General features: G+C 39.5%; 1 protein-coding gene across 1 annotated transcript in view; it reads left to right on the top strand.

Annotated features, from left to right (window-relative positions):
- The first annotated feature begins 700 nt into the window (after window positions 1–700).
- HSD17B3 (hydroxysteroid (17-beta) dehydrogenase 3) overlaps window positions 701–18,048 on the top strand; it is a 23,609-nt gene continuing 6,261 nt past the window's right edge. Inside the window, exons 1-6 of the mRNA XM_009706550.1 lie at window positions 701–854; window positions 2,957–3,003; window positions 9,109–9,184; window positions 15,843–15,950; window positions 16,687–16,754; window positions 17,882–17,917. Coding sequence (XP_009704852.1) covers window positions 701–854; window positions 2,957–3,003; window positions 9,109–9,184; window positions 15,843–15,950; window positions 16,687–16,754; window positions 17,882–17,917 — 489 coding nt within the window. The remainder of the gene's footprint in view (window positions 855–2,956; window positions 3,004–9,108; window positions 9,185–15,842; window positions 15,951–16,686; window positions 16,755–17,881; window positions 17,918–18,048) is intronic.

Raw genomic sequence — 18,048 nt, 5'->3', positions numbered from 1 at the left:
AATGCTAGTTCAAGCATACTTTGTTCAGAAAAGCTGGAAGTCCTATTCCCTCATTAATAGACCACTGTACTTGTTCATGCCATAATTGCACCATTTGTAAAATGGGTGTAATGATACTAACCTCTTTTCAGAAGGCTTTGTGAAAAGTTATATAATAGTGCTTTCTCTGTGTAGAAAGAATTAGGTGACTTTGGTAACGTTTTATTATTTTATCTACAAATTGGTAGATAGTTCTCTTTTTCTGGTTTGAGTTGCCCTGGAAATGTCAGGGCTAGAGTTTAACTCTTCGCTGTAGGAAGTAGTGCTGATGTGTGTTATCCCCAAGTTTTGGAGTATTCTTATCCAGGGTTTTGGTTTAGACACATCTTTAGTCTCTACAAATCCTAAACAATGATAATAAATTCATTTTTTTCTTTTTGTTCTTGAGTAGTTTCCAGAAAAGGAGTGAAACCTTTCATTTAAAGCAAGCACCAGAAATCATTGTTTAGTTTGGATTTTTTCAGTAGTTTACAAATCTGTGTGTAATGTAGAGATGTTATTCTAATCTAAACCCTGGACATTCCTTGGAAAAAGAAAATCACGTGATTTGATTAGACTTCTTCCTTCTCTGCCAGCGCTCAGAGACTAGCAGCATGCTGGAAAGAGGCATTTCCCGGGGAGAGAGCGACTGATTCATATTAGCTCACCGCCTTCACTCGCCATGGAAGCATTCCAGCATCAGCTGCTCAGTGTTATTGGGGGTCTAATCTGTTTCTGCACTCTGGTAAAATGCGTCAGATTTATGAAATATATTTTCCCACGTATCTGGAGTGCTTTGCCTCAGACTTTCTTTCGGTCGCTGGGAGAATGGGCAGGTAAACTTCTTCACCTTCTTCTTGTAACTGAGTGGTGGATTGTTATATTACTAATCAGGAGTGGTTTTCCTTGATTTACTTACCCTATCCATTCAGAACAAAACTCAGTTTCCACTAGGCATGATTTGCTTGATTTATTTTTGTTTTCTCCTAGAAACTTCGGGTTTATGAGCCTGAAGGTTTTGTACACTTGGGGAGAATAGAAAAATGGTCAGACTGGTAACAAGTCACACTTGATGTGTAGATGTGAATTCTCTCCCCCTTTCTACTTCTGGTGCTTTTTCTCTACTTGTAAATGCTTTAATAGCACTGCCTATATGCTCAGTTTACTGATATGTGAAGCAACTAGTTTATGTCTTGCATATGGTCTCCACTTTTCAAAGCAACCTTTCTTTGTTCCTGGTGATGTTGCTCCAGTGTGTTTTTTCCGAATTGGTGGTCTATCCTTAACAATATTGTTAACAAGCCAAATCTACTCTAGCCTAAAAGCTTCAAAGGCTGCAACTTGGCAGTACTTTAAAAAAGATATTACACATTCTCGTAAAGTAAGAGAAATGTTTAATAAATACCTCTTTCTTCCTACTAATCATTGATGTTTTTGTTATGGTTGTTAGATTGTTGGTATGAAGCAAGAATGAACAGGTACTACAGTTTCTGAGTTCCTGGGCCACAGATGTCACTGATAGTGGCATGTGTCAAGCACACAAACTGTATGCTTGTGCTTTGTTTCTTTTCCCCATATTAAATACTTGATGTGACTGGGCTGAATAAGTGTTTAATAAGCACATGTCACAGTGGATGAATAAGAAATGAAATCTACCCCTGTACAGAAGACCTGCCTGAATACCAACTACTTTGGAAGAAATATGTAGATCTTGTTTTGATTTAAGTGAGACAAGGACCTCTGTTCTGTGCTTGAAGTGAGAAGCAGCGTGCAGAACTTTCTATGTAAAACCCTTGTTTCCACTGAAGGTTGGGAGACTTGTTTCCTTTAGTGGGGCTTTCATGCTCTGTCCTTTTTATAAACATAAAGTCTTCTGGGCCCAGTAAAATTCATAAGGCTTGGATGATTGTATCATGTGGCACAGGCGATCCTGAGAATCATGAAATTTAAAGTTGGCAGGTAGAAGCTTGTTTCCCAACAGACTCTTGCTTTTCATCTGCAGGTCTGCTAGAAGGCTAAAGATCCAATGCTGCTTCACTGGGGGGGGGTTGGGTGGGGTGGGGTGTCTATTTTCTCTGTGAAATAAGAGAGTAATTGCTCTTCTGTTGGCAACACACCTAACCATTCAAAATCACCTTGCTTCCCCAGTGTCTCTTGCAATTTAGATGTCCTTAATCCACATTTTTTCAATATTGACTAATTTTCCATTTTGCTCTGAAAACTTAACAGGTTTACCTTGAAGTTGCTTTGCTGCTTTCCTACTTTATTTATTTCTTCTTCATTTCTAAGGCGATAAGTATTTCCTTTCTATAGTTTCTCTTTGGTATTTGTTTGCATAACGTTTAAAGTTCGGGGTGCTTTACAAATGCTGAAGCTTGTTTACTTTCCCAGTAACACTAAATCCGAAGGTAAACTGAGTAGGACAGCTTTGAAGGAAGAGTGTTTTGTAGATGGTGGTAAGTTTGCTGTGATGTTTCCTTACAAACAGATTTCTTGTGTGAGAAAGCGTAATACCAGCTTCTGTCACCAGTTAGTCCTTATCTCCTACCATCCTGCCACCAACATGTAAGTGAAAAACTTACAAAGCAGAACTTGTAAAAATATGTATGTGGAAGAAAATTCCAGCACCTCTTAGGCAACTGACTTGTTGCTTGTTGTTCACCCCACTGAAAATGAGAGTAATAACTACCTACTGCATCAGATATGTTGCTGTGGGAAGGGACTTGCTTTGAAGACAAAAAGTGCTAAATGAAGTAACAAAAAAATAGAAAGGTCCCAAGGAAATAAATTTTTAAGAAGATCGATTCTGTACTTCAGTAGAAGCATTTAGGTTGCAATGTTCAAGAAATACAGATGATGAAGATTAAAGAATTCACAAAAGAACAAGCTAAAGCAGAACTCCAGATGTAATCCCTTTTCTTCTTTTTACTTTCTGCAGTGGTCACAGGAGCAGGAGATGGGCTTGGGAAAGCATATTCCTTTGAGGTAAGACAGATTACTTACTCTTAAGTTTATTTTAACAAAATGGCAATTGCTACCCCTTCATCAGTCTCTGCAAGTTAGGAAAATTATTCTAGGATTCAAAGCCACTGTGACAAACATGGTGCTAATCCTTTTTCCCTGTATGTGTGGAATAGCATTAATCAAGTTCTGAAAGGAAACTGGTGCTGCATTTCTGAGGAAAGTAATTTATACCTCAATGGTCTTATCAGACCAAGGAAATAAAATGGGTAATCCACAAGATTTCACATTGTCTGTCCAGGGTAGGAAGTCTCCTAAATTGTCCTTTTTTTCCCCAGTTTCAGAGTTAATCTACTTTTTGACTTTCAGTGGGGTGATCCATCATTAACATACAAAATGTAATTTTCTAGCCTTTACACTTGCGAACACATTTTGAAAGATAAATCTGAAACAACAAATAAAGGAGAAATCTGTATAAATTAATATAAACTACAAGTTACGGAAATTATAAGGAAACCTAAAGGTTTAACTAGGAGTCAGCAGCCATAGGAGGCTGCAGGAGCAGAGAGGAGCTCTGTGCTGTCCCTGTAACCGCTGCTGTGCAAAGTCACTACAGCGGTCTCTTTGTGTTCACCCGTGATAATCAGCACCGAAGGCAGGGTGGCCTTGTACTGTCTTGTACCGGCCTTGATCTTAGAGATAGGGGTTGAACGGTAGATTTTTCTCTGGTGTCTTCATTCAAAACTGGCTCCCTTTCTAGAAGCTAAACAGCAATGAAACATGAATTGTTGTCTTCAGAGCTGAGGTGACCAGTTGAAAACTAGCAGTCTGTAATGTGCAAGAGTTTAAGTGTGATGCCTTCTGCTTATAAATTATAAAGTTTGTCTCATAGGAAAGGAAAATGAGTTGGGTTTTGAATTAATTTACAGGATTTTTAAGCTAGTCTCTTTAAGAGTATGCATTGTTTAAGCACCTACCTTATGATTTCACTACTGGGAATGGCAATACACTAACTGCTTTTGGAGGTGCATTGAATGTATGAAGCACAAAGACAAATACCAGGTATTATAGTTCAACATTTGGTATAGTTGTGATAAAGATTACAAGCTCTCCTGTGGGAGAGAAGGGGAAATGTTGCGTTCTGTCTACTCACTGAGTTGCTGTAGTGATGAGCAAATGGAAGGGTCTTATGAACCTATAGGTCAGGGGAGAATGGGATCAGATCGAGAAACGGTGAGGAATCATCAGAAGTGCTGAAACATTTATTTAACACGACATCTCTGAGTGCAGTCACCTGTACATGCAGCTTGCTGAACTAACTTGGTGTATGAGCACCTGGTGATATTTTATCCATGTGAAGGCTGCAGGAACCTGTGGACATCTAGATCAGAGCCTCTGTCATTGTTTAGCTTCCTTTTTGCTATATGGCTTATGCAAGAGTAAATCCCATTTAAAAGGACAGCTATAGCATGCGAATGGCTGCTTTATACCATGACAGAAAATAAAACAACTACTTTTTTTTTTTTTAAAAAAAAACACTCTTGGCTGGAACTGGCTAGATTTTGTGGAAAATTTGTTCATTATTTTTGGCTTTTGTCAGATGACTGAGAACCGTCTTTATTCATGCTGAGATGTACCTTCCTCCCCAGGTGGTCCCTTTGATTGAAGCTGTGCTCAGCTACTGCTCTGTGGGACAGAACCCAAGCCCACACCACATGAGCTCATAGCTTGGCACGTTATCTTGCTGGCTGAGGTTGAAGTACACACTTATGTGTGGCTTGTGGATAAATAAATCTGACCCTGCTGTTTTAATGTCTGTGTGCCTTTGGAGTTTCTGGCTCTGCACTGCTGTCTTGCTGGTCTGATGTCAGGATACAAAATTCTCTGTTGTTCTTCTGGTGTAGGTTCCTCTTGTGTTATGGGCTGATGTGAAGGCAAGACTTATTTGATGGCCACGGTGTCTGTTCTTCTAGAGTTTGAGCTCTGACACCAAGTGATGGATTTCTTTCTGACATCCTGAGCTCAGGCATGGACTGATAACAATTCACAACTAATGTAAGAGTACCACACTTGCTGGTAGTATATGGTACAGGAGATTAAGGAGAGCAGGTCTTGTGTTTTGGAAGCCTAGTGTGTTGTGGCTTTCTCTGTTTAGTGTTTCATGCGGAAATCCCAGTAGGTGGTTCACTGAGTAAAACCCAGCAGACTGAAGTCCAGGCAAAGATTACAATACTTACTGGTTCAGTACCCTTGTTTTCAAGGTTTACAGGTAGATACAGGTCTCTGCAAAGTCTGTTAAGCTCAAGAGCTGGCTGGGGCTGTGTGAAAAGCCCGGCAGCTGAGAGGTCTCAGAAGACTACTTTGTTGATGCCAGGACACAGACTTTTCAGGGCAAATTACTGTCCCTTTAGTTTCCTGAGCTTGTATTGAGAGGCAAGCACACATAGAACTTGGGCTTATCCTCTTCTGCATGAAAGTCCAGGCTTTCATGAAGGCTCTGTCTGTATTTCTAGCACATTAGGGTGATATTGAAGGACTGGCCTTCTTGAGCATAAAGACTCTGACCTTTTAACTGACTGCTGTGATATCAGAGTACTGGGATTTTGGATCTAATTTGCTATAGTTATTACAAAAACCAGGTTTCTGTTAGACTTGGTCCATTAGTTTGTGTTCAAACTCACCAGGCTTATAAGAAGGAACAAAAAGAAGTCAACTGTGAGCATGATGCTAGACTGTCACATCTCTACTCAACCGATAGCATTTCAGGTACTGGTGCAGTCTTGTTCTGTTTTTCTGATATGATAACTACAGATGCGCTTTAGCATCTGTTACTGACTTAGCACCTGAAACATATGGGGTTTATGGACAAGGCCATGCCATACTGACATTTATGGTTTAGCCTCTGCACACTTCTCATCTGATGTCAGGGCACAAGCAGGTTACTGGTGGCTCACACAGTCACCGTTTTTCTTATTGTTAATAGTTCAAAACTGTCTTAAAAGTCAGGCCAATGCTTGTGTTTAATCAATGTTTTAGCAGACCATTTGAGACAGGCACTGCATTCATTTGTTAAAACAACAATTTCTCAAATCTTAAACCTTTGTTTAATTTCCTGAAATTGTGCATAGTATTGCCAGCAGTATAATATAAGCTAAATATGATCTGAGTTTTCCTGCTCCAGCTGCAAACATATACGAGTTTCTCCACTTGGTCTTGGATTTATTCCTGTAAATACTGCTATTCTACTTACATTACACAGGTGCAGAGCTAGCAGAAAGATTGAAGAATCCTTCTGCCCTGTTGTCTCAGTCCTGGCTGGCTGGACCAAAAAGGATTGGAAGGTCTGAATCATAGAAGACCTACAGGTCTGAACCCCAGGCAAGGAAAGAAAAGAGGTGAAGCACTGAGGCCATATCAGCACAATCCTGGACAAGAGAGAAGAATCTCTTTTGTAATACATAGATATTTACGGTAGGCAGCTACAGATTCCATAAAGCATTATCAGGGATTTTAAATTATTCATCTAATGACCCATGTAGAGTATAACCAATTTGTCAGGGTAACTGTAGTTACATGCGTGGTTTGAATCTAAAACCTGTATCTTGCCTTTCATGAAGTTTATTGTTTAAAAATTCACCTCATACTGAGCTGCAAAAACACACTAGAAAATGCACAGTGAATTTATACTAATTTAATGTAGGTTTAAACTTTTAACAAAGAGTTTGTGAGATTCCAGAGTGCAGATCCTGCTTGATCTTTCTTCGTTATTAGTTCCATTTCTAAATGCTAAGTTGTCATAATTCGTTACGGCTGGAGCAGGTAATAATGATCTTACGCTTTGGCAGACTGAGGTTCAGGAGCACTTTAGTCCTTTGCCACTGGGAGTCAGGATTTCCTCACACAAGCAGGTTCGTGTTACAGTGCTGGGAGCCAGAGCTTATTCTTAACTGTGAGGGGAAATATCATCCTCTAACATCAAAGCCTTTGTATGTTTGGAAAATGCTTTGTGCCGAAGACATCTACACTAGAAGTTACCTTTATTTGAAATGTGGTAGTGTTAAACCTGATTTAAACTTTTTTGTGAATGGCCAGGAAATTATTTTCTAAGCGCAGTTCTTTTTGTTTTCTTGAGGGTACATTTGAATCTCATGGTAGTTACAATGTCCTACAAAACCTATTTCTGAAAAGGGCACACATTTTCTGTGTGGGTGAGGAAGCAAAAAGGAGTGTTTGAGTGTGTAGCCTCTTTTGCCTTGAGAGATGGCTGCTACAGCCTTATACTTCTGGTTAGTCTGGCACACAGCGGCAAGGGAGAGTCCTCTCACCTGATAGTTAACAACTTTATAAGATTACCACAAACATGTGCTTTTAGCTGAAATACAATGCAATCTTAGCAACAGGAATAATTTTTTACTTAGGTTTTAGGAGGGATTTTTCTGTCAAATGGAATACAGAAACGTAGCTGAGACAATATTGAGAAGCCCAGCAAAGCCGAACTTTGTTTTTATTTTGTATATGACATGACTGATATTTGGTCTTCGGTCTGAAGGCACAAAAATTGAAATAATCCTCATCCAAACACCCCCAAATGGCAGAAAGGAGCAAGTGAGCATGGAAAGGGAGACCATGTCTCTAATTGGGAACGGCCTGAGTCAAGCTCATTGTGGACAAAGGGAAACCTGCCAGTATGTAGGCAATTAGAGTTCTCTTCCTGAGAACTTCAAATGGAGCCCTTAAAACAAGCTTTGAAAACTCCTGAGCATCGAAGTCTGTGCAGGTCTCTTTGGAGCACCGGTCAATTATGTTAGAGGGTCTTCAAAAGCACAGATTTGTGAGCAGGGTCTTTATGCTGAAAATGCAAATGGTTGTGGCTGATGCATTTAATGGACCGTCTTCCCCTTGTACTCTCAATGCAGCAGATTTTTGAACAAAGGTCCTTAGTGCTTAACATTCTCTGCATTGTTTCAGAAGAGCCCAACAGGACAAACTGTTTCCCTCAAATAGATTTAAGGAGAAAGCGTCACAGGGAGTCAGGTATGGAAATGAATGGGTCTTCAGTGTGTGGCCTTCACCAGTTAGTTTCTTCTTCTAAGCAAACCTGGTACTCTCAGATGACATTGGCTTTATCTTTTGTGCTGACTGATTTAGCTGTCTTTCTCCTTGCTCTCACGGACATTTTTCTAGTTTCAGCTTTATCTTTCCTTTCTTTATGCACACAACTCTGTTCAGCTTCCACTTGTTAATAACTGTGTTTCAAAAGCTGGGGCCGTGTTTCTCTCTCAGGCTTTGCCTAAAACTCGTTAACTGATGGGAATGGGAGGCCTCGGGAAAACAGGAGAAAAGCATTCTCTATTTGTTCTGCACATGGTAACCAAACTGACTAACGGTAATACTAAACAGACTGCTGTGTTAAAGAGTGTTCGCAGCTATAAACGTCAACTATTGCCAACATCTTTGTGGATGTACATTTGTGTGACTGTATTTTGAGGTTTTATGCATGGACTTCACCTTTTTCCTTGTTTTTTGGTTTTTTTTTTTAAAGTTAAGATCTAATGAAAAAAACAGTTAAAATTTATCCATCTGACCTGTGCCAGGTTTTATTTCTATTAAAAAAATATGAATGAACTCCAAATCCTTTCAAACTCTTGAGCCTTCAATTCAATATGCTTAATCTACTTCCTCAGGATAAAAAAAATGTGAGAGTGGAAGGTAGTAGTGTAAAATGACTAGGAAGTCATCAACATATTTGGCCTCCCAAATCCGAGCAGAAATAAAATATGTTTCTGGGAAATGCTGTGTTCCTTTCACTGTCCTGCAGACTTTCATTCACTTGAAATTGGATCAGATTATTTATTTTTGTTCATATTATTGGTGTTTTGTTGTTGTCCAGTATATTTTTCTTGTAAAGGTCCAAGATCATACAGTGAAAGAGATGTTTTGAAAGACTGTTAGAAGACTAGTTATTGCTTATCCTGTTTTTAATATCTATTGTTCACCCATTAGGCTGGTGGCAGGTGAATGAAAGCAATTTAAAAAATCCATGATTGCTTTTATTGCAAAACTGGAAAAAAATGAAAGATTCTTATTACCTTACTGTTTCTTAGTAACTTTCATATTTCTCTCTTGTAGCTGGCAAAACGTGGATTAAATATAGTTATGATAAGCAGAACTCTTGAAAAACTGCAGAGAGTAGCCTCTGAAGTTGGTAAGTGTTTGTCTCAAACTTATCTCTCTGTTTAGCAGGCTGGCTTTAAGGCATCTGGAGGTCTTTTCTCTTGGTACACTGTGTAGTACAGTAGGGCCAGAGATATTGCTACAGATACAGCACCAGATATTGCTCCAGTACTACAAATAATTTTTGATATTACTGTGCTGCTGGAACTGTTCTAGTCATGGATCACTTTAAAAATACATGCTATCATTCGAACAATGCAATGGCTTTGATGAAAAAAGTGAATGTGGATTCTTTACTGGCTTCATCTGCCCTTAAAATTTGTAAATACAGGCAAAGGAAATGTAATACAAGAGTTATCAGAGGGATCTATGAAACAGTTTATGCTTGGGAAAATAAGGTTACCTTTAGGCTAGTTCTTGGAACATAGCAAAGGAGGGGTAAAAATGAAGTCAAGGTACCTGGTTTGGTTTTGGTTTGGTTGGTTGGTTGTTTTTTTAAGGTTTTCAAGTTACATTTGGCTTTCGATAAAGCAGTTAAATACTGTGTCTTTAGAATTAGTATTGCCTTTCTTTTCTTCAAAGGAAATTAACCATTTACCCTGGGGTATGGCTTGTTTAAATACATTAAGATTGACGGTTAGGAATTTTTTAGGAGTCAAATGAGCTTATAGCCTCCATTAACTTTAAAGATTGCTGTAATCAAAGTTATGCTTTCCACTGTCTCTTTTTCTATACATGGCTTCTATCCACCAGATTCCTTGATTCACAGGTCCTTGTGTAGTCACCCCAAGACTACACCGCTGTCAGAAAGACTTGCCTTTAAGCAGGCTTAGCATCTGACTCCAACAGAGTATCAGGTCCAGGATACTTACCTGCAGAGAGAGCAGTGCATCTTTCAGGGACATGGCAGACTTGAAGTGGGTGAAAAAGTTTGTAACTTCTGAACCTGCAGATACCAAAATCAAGGATTGGACCCTGAAATTTTCTGTCCAACTTCCCTCCAGGGAAAGACTCATTTTCTCTTGGGAAACAAGGGGTATCGGAGGAGGAAAGCACCAACTGCTTATACAGCAGTTGTATCCATGAGACCAGTGTGACTATGGCCTACAGTAGCCTCTCTTAAGTAAACAGCCATAAGAAAATTATGTGGGAATTAAGCAGCTCTAGTGTCATTGTTGCATTCTTTTGCAGCTAAATGTTAAAGAATTACAATAATAGAAACATGAAGAAAAAAAGGCTAAAGAGTTTTTATAGTTTCTTTGCATTGTAAGCTATAATCAGAAGCAAAGAACAAAACCAACAAGATTCCTGAGATGAACATTGCTAAGTAGAGAAAAAAAGTGGTGGAGGGCTGGAAAGATGACATACTGTAAATCCCTCTGCACTATGATTTATTATAAGGCCATCCACTGGCCACCTTCCTAACTGAGGCCATACTGTGCTAAATTGCGTAGCAGCATGTATTGAAGGACTTGCCGTGTCCTGAAAGGTACTGCTGAGATAGCCTGCCCTGCAAACACTCGTATGCCTTGTGCAAGAGTGACCTGTGACTTTTCGCACGTGAGGAAGCTTCGCTGCCTGCAGCAGCGTGATCCATGTAGTCCAAGGTGCGGGGAGGTGGATGGTGTGACCCCAGGAACTCGGGCTACACCGATCAGGTTTCCGTGCTGTATTCAGCTGGGTTGTAGGCATAAAGAGCCTTCCACAAATCTTGCTGAAATTAGTGACAAATCCCGGTGAGATCTTTCCATTGTTTTCAGTGGGTTTTGGCTGAAGCCCAGAGATCTGTTATTTATTGTGTCAGATTGGAACTGAGTACATGACAACAAGTTGATGGCACAAACAAAAGGGAAGAGAGGAAGATATAGTGATGAAAAGCATAGAGCATCTGACCTGGAGGCCACCAAAATCAGCAGGGAGCTCTGGATGTGGGCTAGTGTTAAAGCTTTGGAAATGTTCCACTGATTCCTATTTTCAGACTCAGGCTTTACTGTAATTAAGCTAAGCGGTCATTAGGAAGAAAGAAACGTTAAACTTGCTGTGATGTTGTGTGAGTAAATAAACAACAGAAACCAAAAATTAAGCAGAAACCTAACCGGAATGATTGTACTGTTTTCTGAATTTTCTACCTCTCACTGACTTTTTCTTTCTAATCTGCTTAAACAAGCAGTATCTCGCTCCAAGCGGCTATCATTACCCTGAACTAACATGCAAGGAGATTAAGGCACAGAGAGAGAGAATAATTTTGTTGTGGGCTGTGTAAATCTGCTGCAGGACAGGACACATTACTCTTGTTTCTTTTTTCTTAACAGCTGCACCATGTATCCTTTTTGCAATCAGTTGGACACCATAATTATAAGACTTGCCTCCCTTTTCAAACTGATGATATTATTTGCCTAATCATACTGTGACATTCAGTTTGGATACTAAATAGTACAAATCAAAAGAGTCTAAACTGTGGGTAATTTCAGAGCTCTCAGTGTTTGGCTTTCCAAGTCCTGTGGGCCACAGGTGTGCCTGAGAACAACTCTCAGAGCTGGAGCAGGCAGAAATCCATAGTAAGAGAAACATTTCTCTAAAGAAGCACTGGAATTGAAAACGATATTTCCGTCCACTTGGACTGGAAAGCTCTTTTAGAATGAGATAAAAGAAAACAAAATAAGTCTTGTGGAGGGCAAACAGGACCATTACAGCAAGTATACTGCTCATCTAACACATTTAGTACTGTGGTTGTGAAACAATGATCACACCGTAATACCAAGATCTTACAAATGGTGGAATGCTGTTAACTACGCACCTTTTTATTTCTTCTACCTACATGTCCTAAGTAAGCTGCATGGGCAGATCTAGGTGCTGATTGACAAGTTATACCTTAGGATCTGTTTATATGACTAGGGTCTCTACTGTTTGGCTGTTAATGCCAAACGAATAAAAAAAGCCAGTTCTGTAGGAGATAAAAATTATTCACAACGAGGGTGGATGGGTTTTTTTGAGTTTGGTTGGGTTTTTTTTTGGTTTTTTTTTTCAGTTGTTTTTTTTTGGTTTTTCAGTTGGGGGGGTTTTTTGGTTGTTTGGTTGTTTGGTTGTTTGTGGTTGGATTTGTGTGGGTTTTTTTTTTTGAGAAGAAATGAGTCTGTATTTAAGGAAAGATAAGGCGTGTGATCCTTAGAAAGCAGCAGAAAATGTAGCTGTACCAGTTTAGCTTAGCTGAGCGTGCAGTTAATGAACTTTGGTTTGGTGATGCAGGAAGTAGTTTATCCACCTCTCCCTCCTGAAATTATTTCTGTTAATATAGAATAAAGCAGTGAATTAAAAAATCACCCCACACGGTCCAGAACCAAATGTGCCTCGCTCTCTCTGAGACCTGGGAAGGTGCTAATTCATTTAGCTGTTCCCCCTGTTTCCAATCTCCTGTGCTGTGTCCTCTGCCTGTCATCCTTCCTGCTCCAAGAGCTAAGCAGGTAACAAGCTGAAATCACTGATGAGCATAAACCAACTCACTTGGTACATCCTTCCTTCATCCTCAAAGGACGTTAAAAATGCCTGTTGTGTATTGCTGATCTCTTGAGCTAAAGTGTTACTGCTCAATGCTGTTTTCCCAATATGCCCTACTACATAACAGAGTACTCGGGGGCCGTGACCAATTTTCTGAGTGCTCTGGTAACTAGTGGCAATTCCCATAATTCCCACGTTTTGGTTTGGTTTGGTTTGTTTTCTTCCCTACTGAGTTTGTGTTCTCTGGTATCTTCTACCATCTTTTGCAGTTCTGCTCATTTACCCTCATTCTTTCCATTTCTTCTCTATTTTCCTGTTATTTCCGAAACGGAGTTGTATTATATTTCTGAGGAGTTGCATTTCTCCAAAAGACTTTCAAAATGTAGTTAGAACTTGTGCTTTATAATCTAACAGAACTTTTTGTAGTCCTCCTCAGTCTTAAATCTTTTTTTAACCTCTTTCTGTTCCTAAAATAACTTCTTATTTTGTGCTTCTCTCTGCAAATTTCCACTGAATATGAATGCCATCTTAGCTGGAGTGTTTCTCTCTTCATATTCAAATTTGGCTGTAGTACTTCAAAAGGGTCTCTTCTTTCTACAAAGATCAGTTCTTGTGTCATTTGGGCATTCATTTTGCTACCTCTAGTTTTCAGAGGATCTTCATAATTCCTTAAATAGAAAGGGAGAGTTTCTGACAGAATGCTAGTCCTCACCAACTTCATGCGTCATTCGATTTATTCTCTTCTTGGTAAATTTCAAAAGGCAGCACGTTATCCTATCTGACAAGTGGGATTCCCAAGTGGTCTGAGATCAGAAGGAGTTAGATATATCCCTCTTAATGATATATTTTATAACACATCAGATTAAAAAAACTCAGTTCAAGTTTTTAATTTTCCTTAAATTAGTTTTCTCTTCATTTTTTAAAAAGACAGTAACCTGTCCTGATGTTTGAAAACCTAGGCTTTTTGCTTCTGGCACGCTTAAGAGTTTTAAAAAGAGTTGGAATGGCTTGTGTCTTCAACAACTGTCATAAATCTTTGTCACAGAGAGGGAGAGACATAAGAAACATTGGAAATTATTTTTTGGCTCTCTCCTTTGCAGAATTGTTACCATTTTCTGAGGAGCTATCCCTGGATAATTCATTTATCAGCATGATAGTTTTATTGTTTTTTAATATATTGTTTTATTCTTAAATGAGACAGAGGAAAGCCATCTGGAGTACTTGTTTGCTGGCTGACGGTGCTGGTTACAGCAGTACAGTTCTGTACAGACAAGGGGTTGCAGAGAAAGTCCAAATGTTTTGTTTGATCCTCATTTTTATGTTGCTCTAGTTTTGGCTGCCGTTCTGATTGCCCACAAGAAAGATGGCCACAACATCACTACACTTTTTAAGACCATCTCATTTTGTTTATAGAGCTCTTCAATCAGAAGGTCACTGTAGGTGTCTGCTCCAGCTGTTGCTCTGTTCTTTCCCACTCGCTGCATTTATACTCACAGTGTCCTTTTCATTGTAGCTGTGCCATTCCCCCAGCCTGGGACCACGAGGGGGTCGTTTGCCACTAGAGTTGCTTTTATAGGTTGAAGGTTCAAAGGATGTTTGTTCGTTTCATACACACAACCACAGCTTGGAAAGAGGGCACAAAAAAGGACACTCCTTCCTCCTTTATTCTGTCACGGAGACAGATTTCTTCTAAAATTGCACACAAGATGCAGCCCGCATTTCAGATCTGGAGTCAGAGCGTCTGCTGTTTCCTCAGACAGCTTGCATTGCTTGAGTAGCGTAAGGTGGTCAAGACTTGCCGTATATCAAGGGGCAAGGAGGAACAACCAGGAGGGAACAACTGTTATGCTTCGATGGAGGCTCTGTTTTGTTGCAAACTGACCTGCTAGACCCAAAGTCAGCTTTCTGCCAGCCTTGCCCTCCTGCAGGAGCTGGTACAGGGCCTCTTCCTAAGTTCTAAGTGTACATCAAGGGAAGAGGCAAGATTTCTGGGTAGAAATCAGGAGTCTGATTTCTATTTGAGGCAATGCTCTCTGTGGCCTATGTGATAAAAACAGGTTCCAAACACACAGAGACAGTTTCCCAACCAGAACCCAAAGCAGACTTTCTGCCATCCACATGCACCTGAACTCCTGCCACTTGCAGTGAGTCTGCAATTTGATCATCTACTGGCATTTCCAAGATTTGCCTGTCACTTTTTCAGCAAACTTCATCTGGATTTCAGGTTGCCCATAAAACTTGAAAGCAGGTTTAGTAACAAGAATTTACAATGTGAACATCTAGTTAGAAGAAACCTTACTGGGCCCCTCTAAAGGAGAACTTTGACTTTAAAAATGAGTAAATAAGAGCCTTTACCTCTTTTCCTCATGAAACTTCATTGAAAATATGAACAGCGATAAATCAGCTGCTGAGAAAAACGGTAATGTACAGCTGGGCTCCACTCCTGCATAGCAATGACACTGGAAAAATCGCACACATTTCCCTTTTCCTTCTGTGTAAATTGACCTTGTAAAATTCAAGCTATGCCCTCCCTAAAATGCCTTTTAGTCCTGTAAAATCCTGGGGAAGGTTCAGTCTACAGGAGTGCAAATGTCAAAACAGGAGAGGAATTGTTTGAAAATAATGCAGAAAATACTGCATCACATCCAGCCCTGTATTATCCTTTGCCTATGTAAAAAAGATAAACTCTACTTGTTAAAATGTTCATCTTATCCACAAAAACACTTTTAAACAGTTTTGCAATATTGTGCTTATGTAGAGGATCTGGCACTCACATTCACTTGTCTAACGTATGTTATCATAATACTTATAAATATTATGATAACCAGGGGAAGAAATCCTGTGTTGTTTATTTCTGTTGCTGTTTTTTTTGTTTTGTTTGTTTGTTTGTTGTTTATTTTTTCTTACTGACGGACCTAATGGCATTTAGATTTTGTGAGGGAACTTCCGTTGATTTCAGGGCAGTAATTCATCCTGTATTTGCCAGGCCGTTTCCCTGAAAAGTACTGGATACAGTAAGAATGTTTTACTTGTGTTGTAATATTTCTTAAAGTAAGAAACTTGAAACAATTGCTTACTGTACAGCGAGCATTACAAAATGAGACATTTGATTGTTTCTCTCATTATTTAATTACAGCTCTCTCTGTCTCTGGGCAGATACAACAGGGTTTTCTATTTTTTTTTCTTAATTACAGAGCAAGTCACAGGTCAAAATGTGAAGATTGTACAAGCTGATTTCACTAATAATTCAGTGTACGAGGACATTGAAAAAAGTCTGCAAGGCTTGGATATTGGTGTTCTAGGTGGGTCATTAAGGTCTGTTAATTGAAGAATATTTTATGGCTACAGTGCATTAAACAGAGAATTGTATAAATAATGTGTCATAACAAGTTGATAGCCACCACTTAAAACCAAGCATACAGCTGCTTAATGCATTTGAGCATCACTTATCATGAACAACTTTTAAAAGTGAATTAGGATTCTCCAAAGGCTTCCTGTTTCTCTGTACAGTGGCTTCTTTACTGTGAAACCTCTTCTGCTGCTTTATAAGCAACATCCAGCTTGTGCAGTGATTTCTTCCATTTTTGGCCTCAAGGAATTCATTTTCACTATTGATTGTTTTACAGCTATGTGCAATTCTTATAGTCAATCTGAAATGAGCCTGTGGCTGACACTAATTGGTATGATCCATGCAGCAACAATGAAATCATGTTCTTTGGGGAAGTTTGTTTGTTTGTTTGTTTTTTAAAGAAATAATAATTTTAAATAGTGAAACAAATGAAACAAAAGAACAACAAAATACAAACAAACAAACAAACACACCCCCAAACTGTAGCAACAGCCTGTTTTTCTGTTCCCTGAAGTCAGCACTGATCATTATCGATGACTTCAGTGAGAACAAGACTCGATGTTAAATAGCATTTATCTTCACAAAAGGCTCAAAAGCTTCTGCATCTCAAGGAGAAGCCATTTATTTAACTAGCTGAACTATGCACTTTGTCTAGATTTGGTTCTTATAATTATATTTCCTTTGATTAGTTAACAATGTTGGAATGCTTCATAATCCTCTTCCGTGCCGTTTTCTTAATGGACCAGACATAGATGAGGTAAGATCACTGCACGGGTTTCTACTTCCAATATAACAATGAGGAATTGTAATTCCATTTAACAAGGGAGAGATTCTGCCCTGACACAATCCACATGTATTTAACTGTTCAGTTGAGTGGGAAAAGAACTGGGCCTGAAAGAGCATATTTTGATTTGTTTTTAATGCTCAGAAGAGCTTGCAAGAGAAGAAGAATGGTAGCTCTCAGCTAAACTGCAGCAAGCACCCAGCGACAGAGGGGAGAGCAGAGCTGGCCTGGTTGTAGCAGGGATCAGCAGCCCCTCTGGCTCACTGCTCACTTTTAATGTAATGACCTGATCACAGCCACAGCTAAACTGTTGGTGTCTTAGTATTATTAAAACTTACTTTTTTTTGAACGTCATTGCTTAAGTATGTGAAAAAATGAAAAAATAAACTTCATTTGAACATAGTTTACTTTTTGGGGAGAATTAATTTACACACATAGACTAGTTTGATGGAATTAAGGATGTGATCAAGTTTTGCATTGCCTTATTGTTATTTACCTCTACAGTATTAACCATGAAAAAAACAGAATTTCTAAGTGTATTTATTGCTAACACCATTCAGTCCATACATCATCATCCCCAAGCAGGCTGCTTCCCTCAGAGCTGCAGCCATATGATGGTATCTCTGCTGCTGCTGCTAAAACTTGTGTTTACTTGCTGGTGTTGGGAGGATATCTCTACGTGGCAGCGCTTTTGCTGTGTAAACAGTCCACCTCTCTCACTGAGAGACGCTCTGTCTCTGCCTGGCACCTCTGTCACTTGCTGTCAGCATGCATCCCGCTTGGTTTGGTGGTGCCATCACCGCCTGGACCGCAGGCTTACGGGTTTTGCCACGTGCAATGATGTAGCTGGGCAAAACGGTGGGCATGGAACCAAAAGGGTGCAAAGAAGATCTGAACGCCGTGTTTAAAATAAAATGAATCAGGACTTACCCACCTTTGAATATCCCACATCGTAGGCGCAGTTAGTGACAATTCCAGGCGAGCTAAGCAGCTGTGAACGCAGCTGCCTTGCTAGAAAGCTTTTCTGTTGGAATTGGTACCTTTGTTACCTAGATAAGCTACAAACTCTCTGAAGTTAACTGTTCTCTTTCTTCCTGCAGAGCCTTGTCAACTGCAACATTATTTCTGTTACAAAGGTATGTGACACACTCGCATCTATGTTACATCTGTAATGTATTTTATTGGAAAAAATTAGTCCCACGCAGGAGTGAACAACTAGCTTTCCTGTGCATTTTCATTTAATTTATGAGCAGATAGTGGTTTTCAG

Source organism: Cariama cristata, unplaced genomic scaffold (genome assembly GCF_000690535.1).
Source record: "Cariama cristata isolate BGI_N322 unplaced genomic scaffold, ASM69053v1 scaffold11820, whole genome shotgun sequence".
Classification (NCBI taxonomy): Eukaryota; Metazoa; Chordata; class Aves; order Cariamiformes; family Cariamidae; genus Cariama; species Cariama cristata.
Note: the sequence above shows the minus strand (reverse complement) of the source record. Positions and strands in the feature narration are given on the sequence as shown.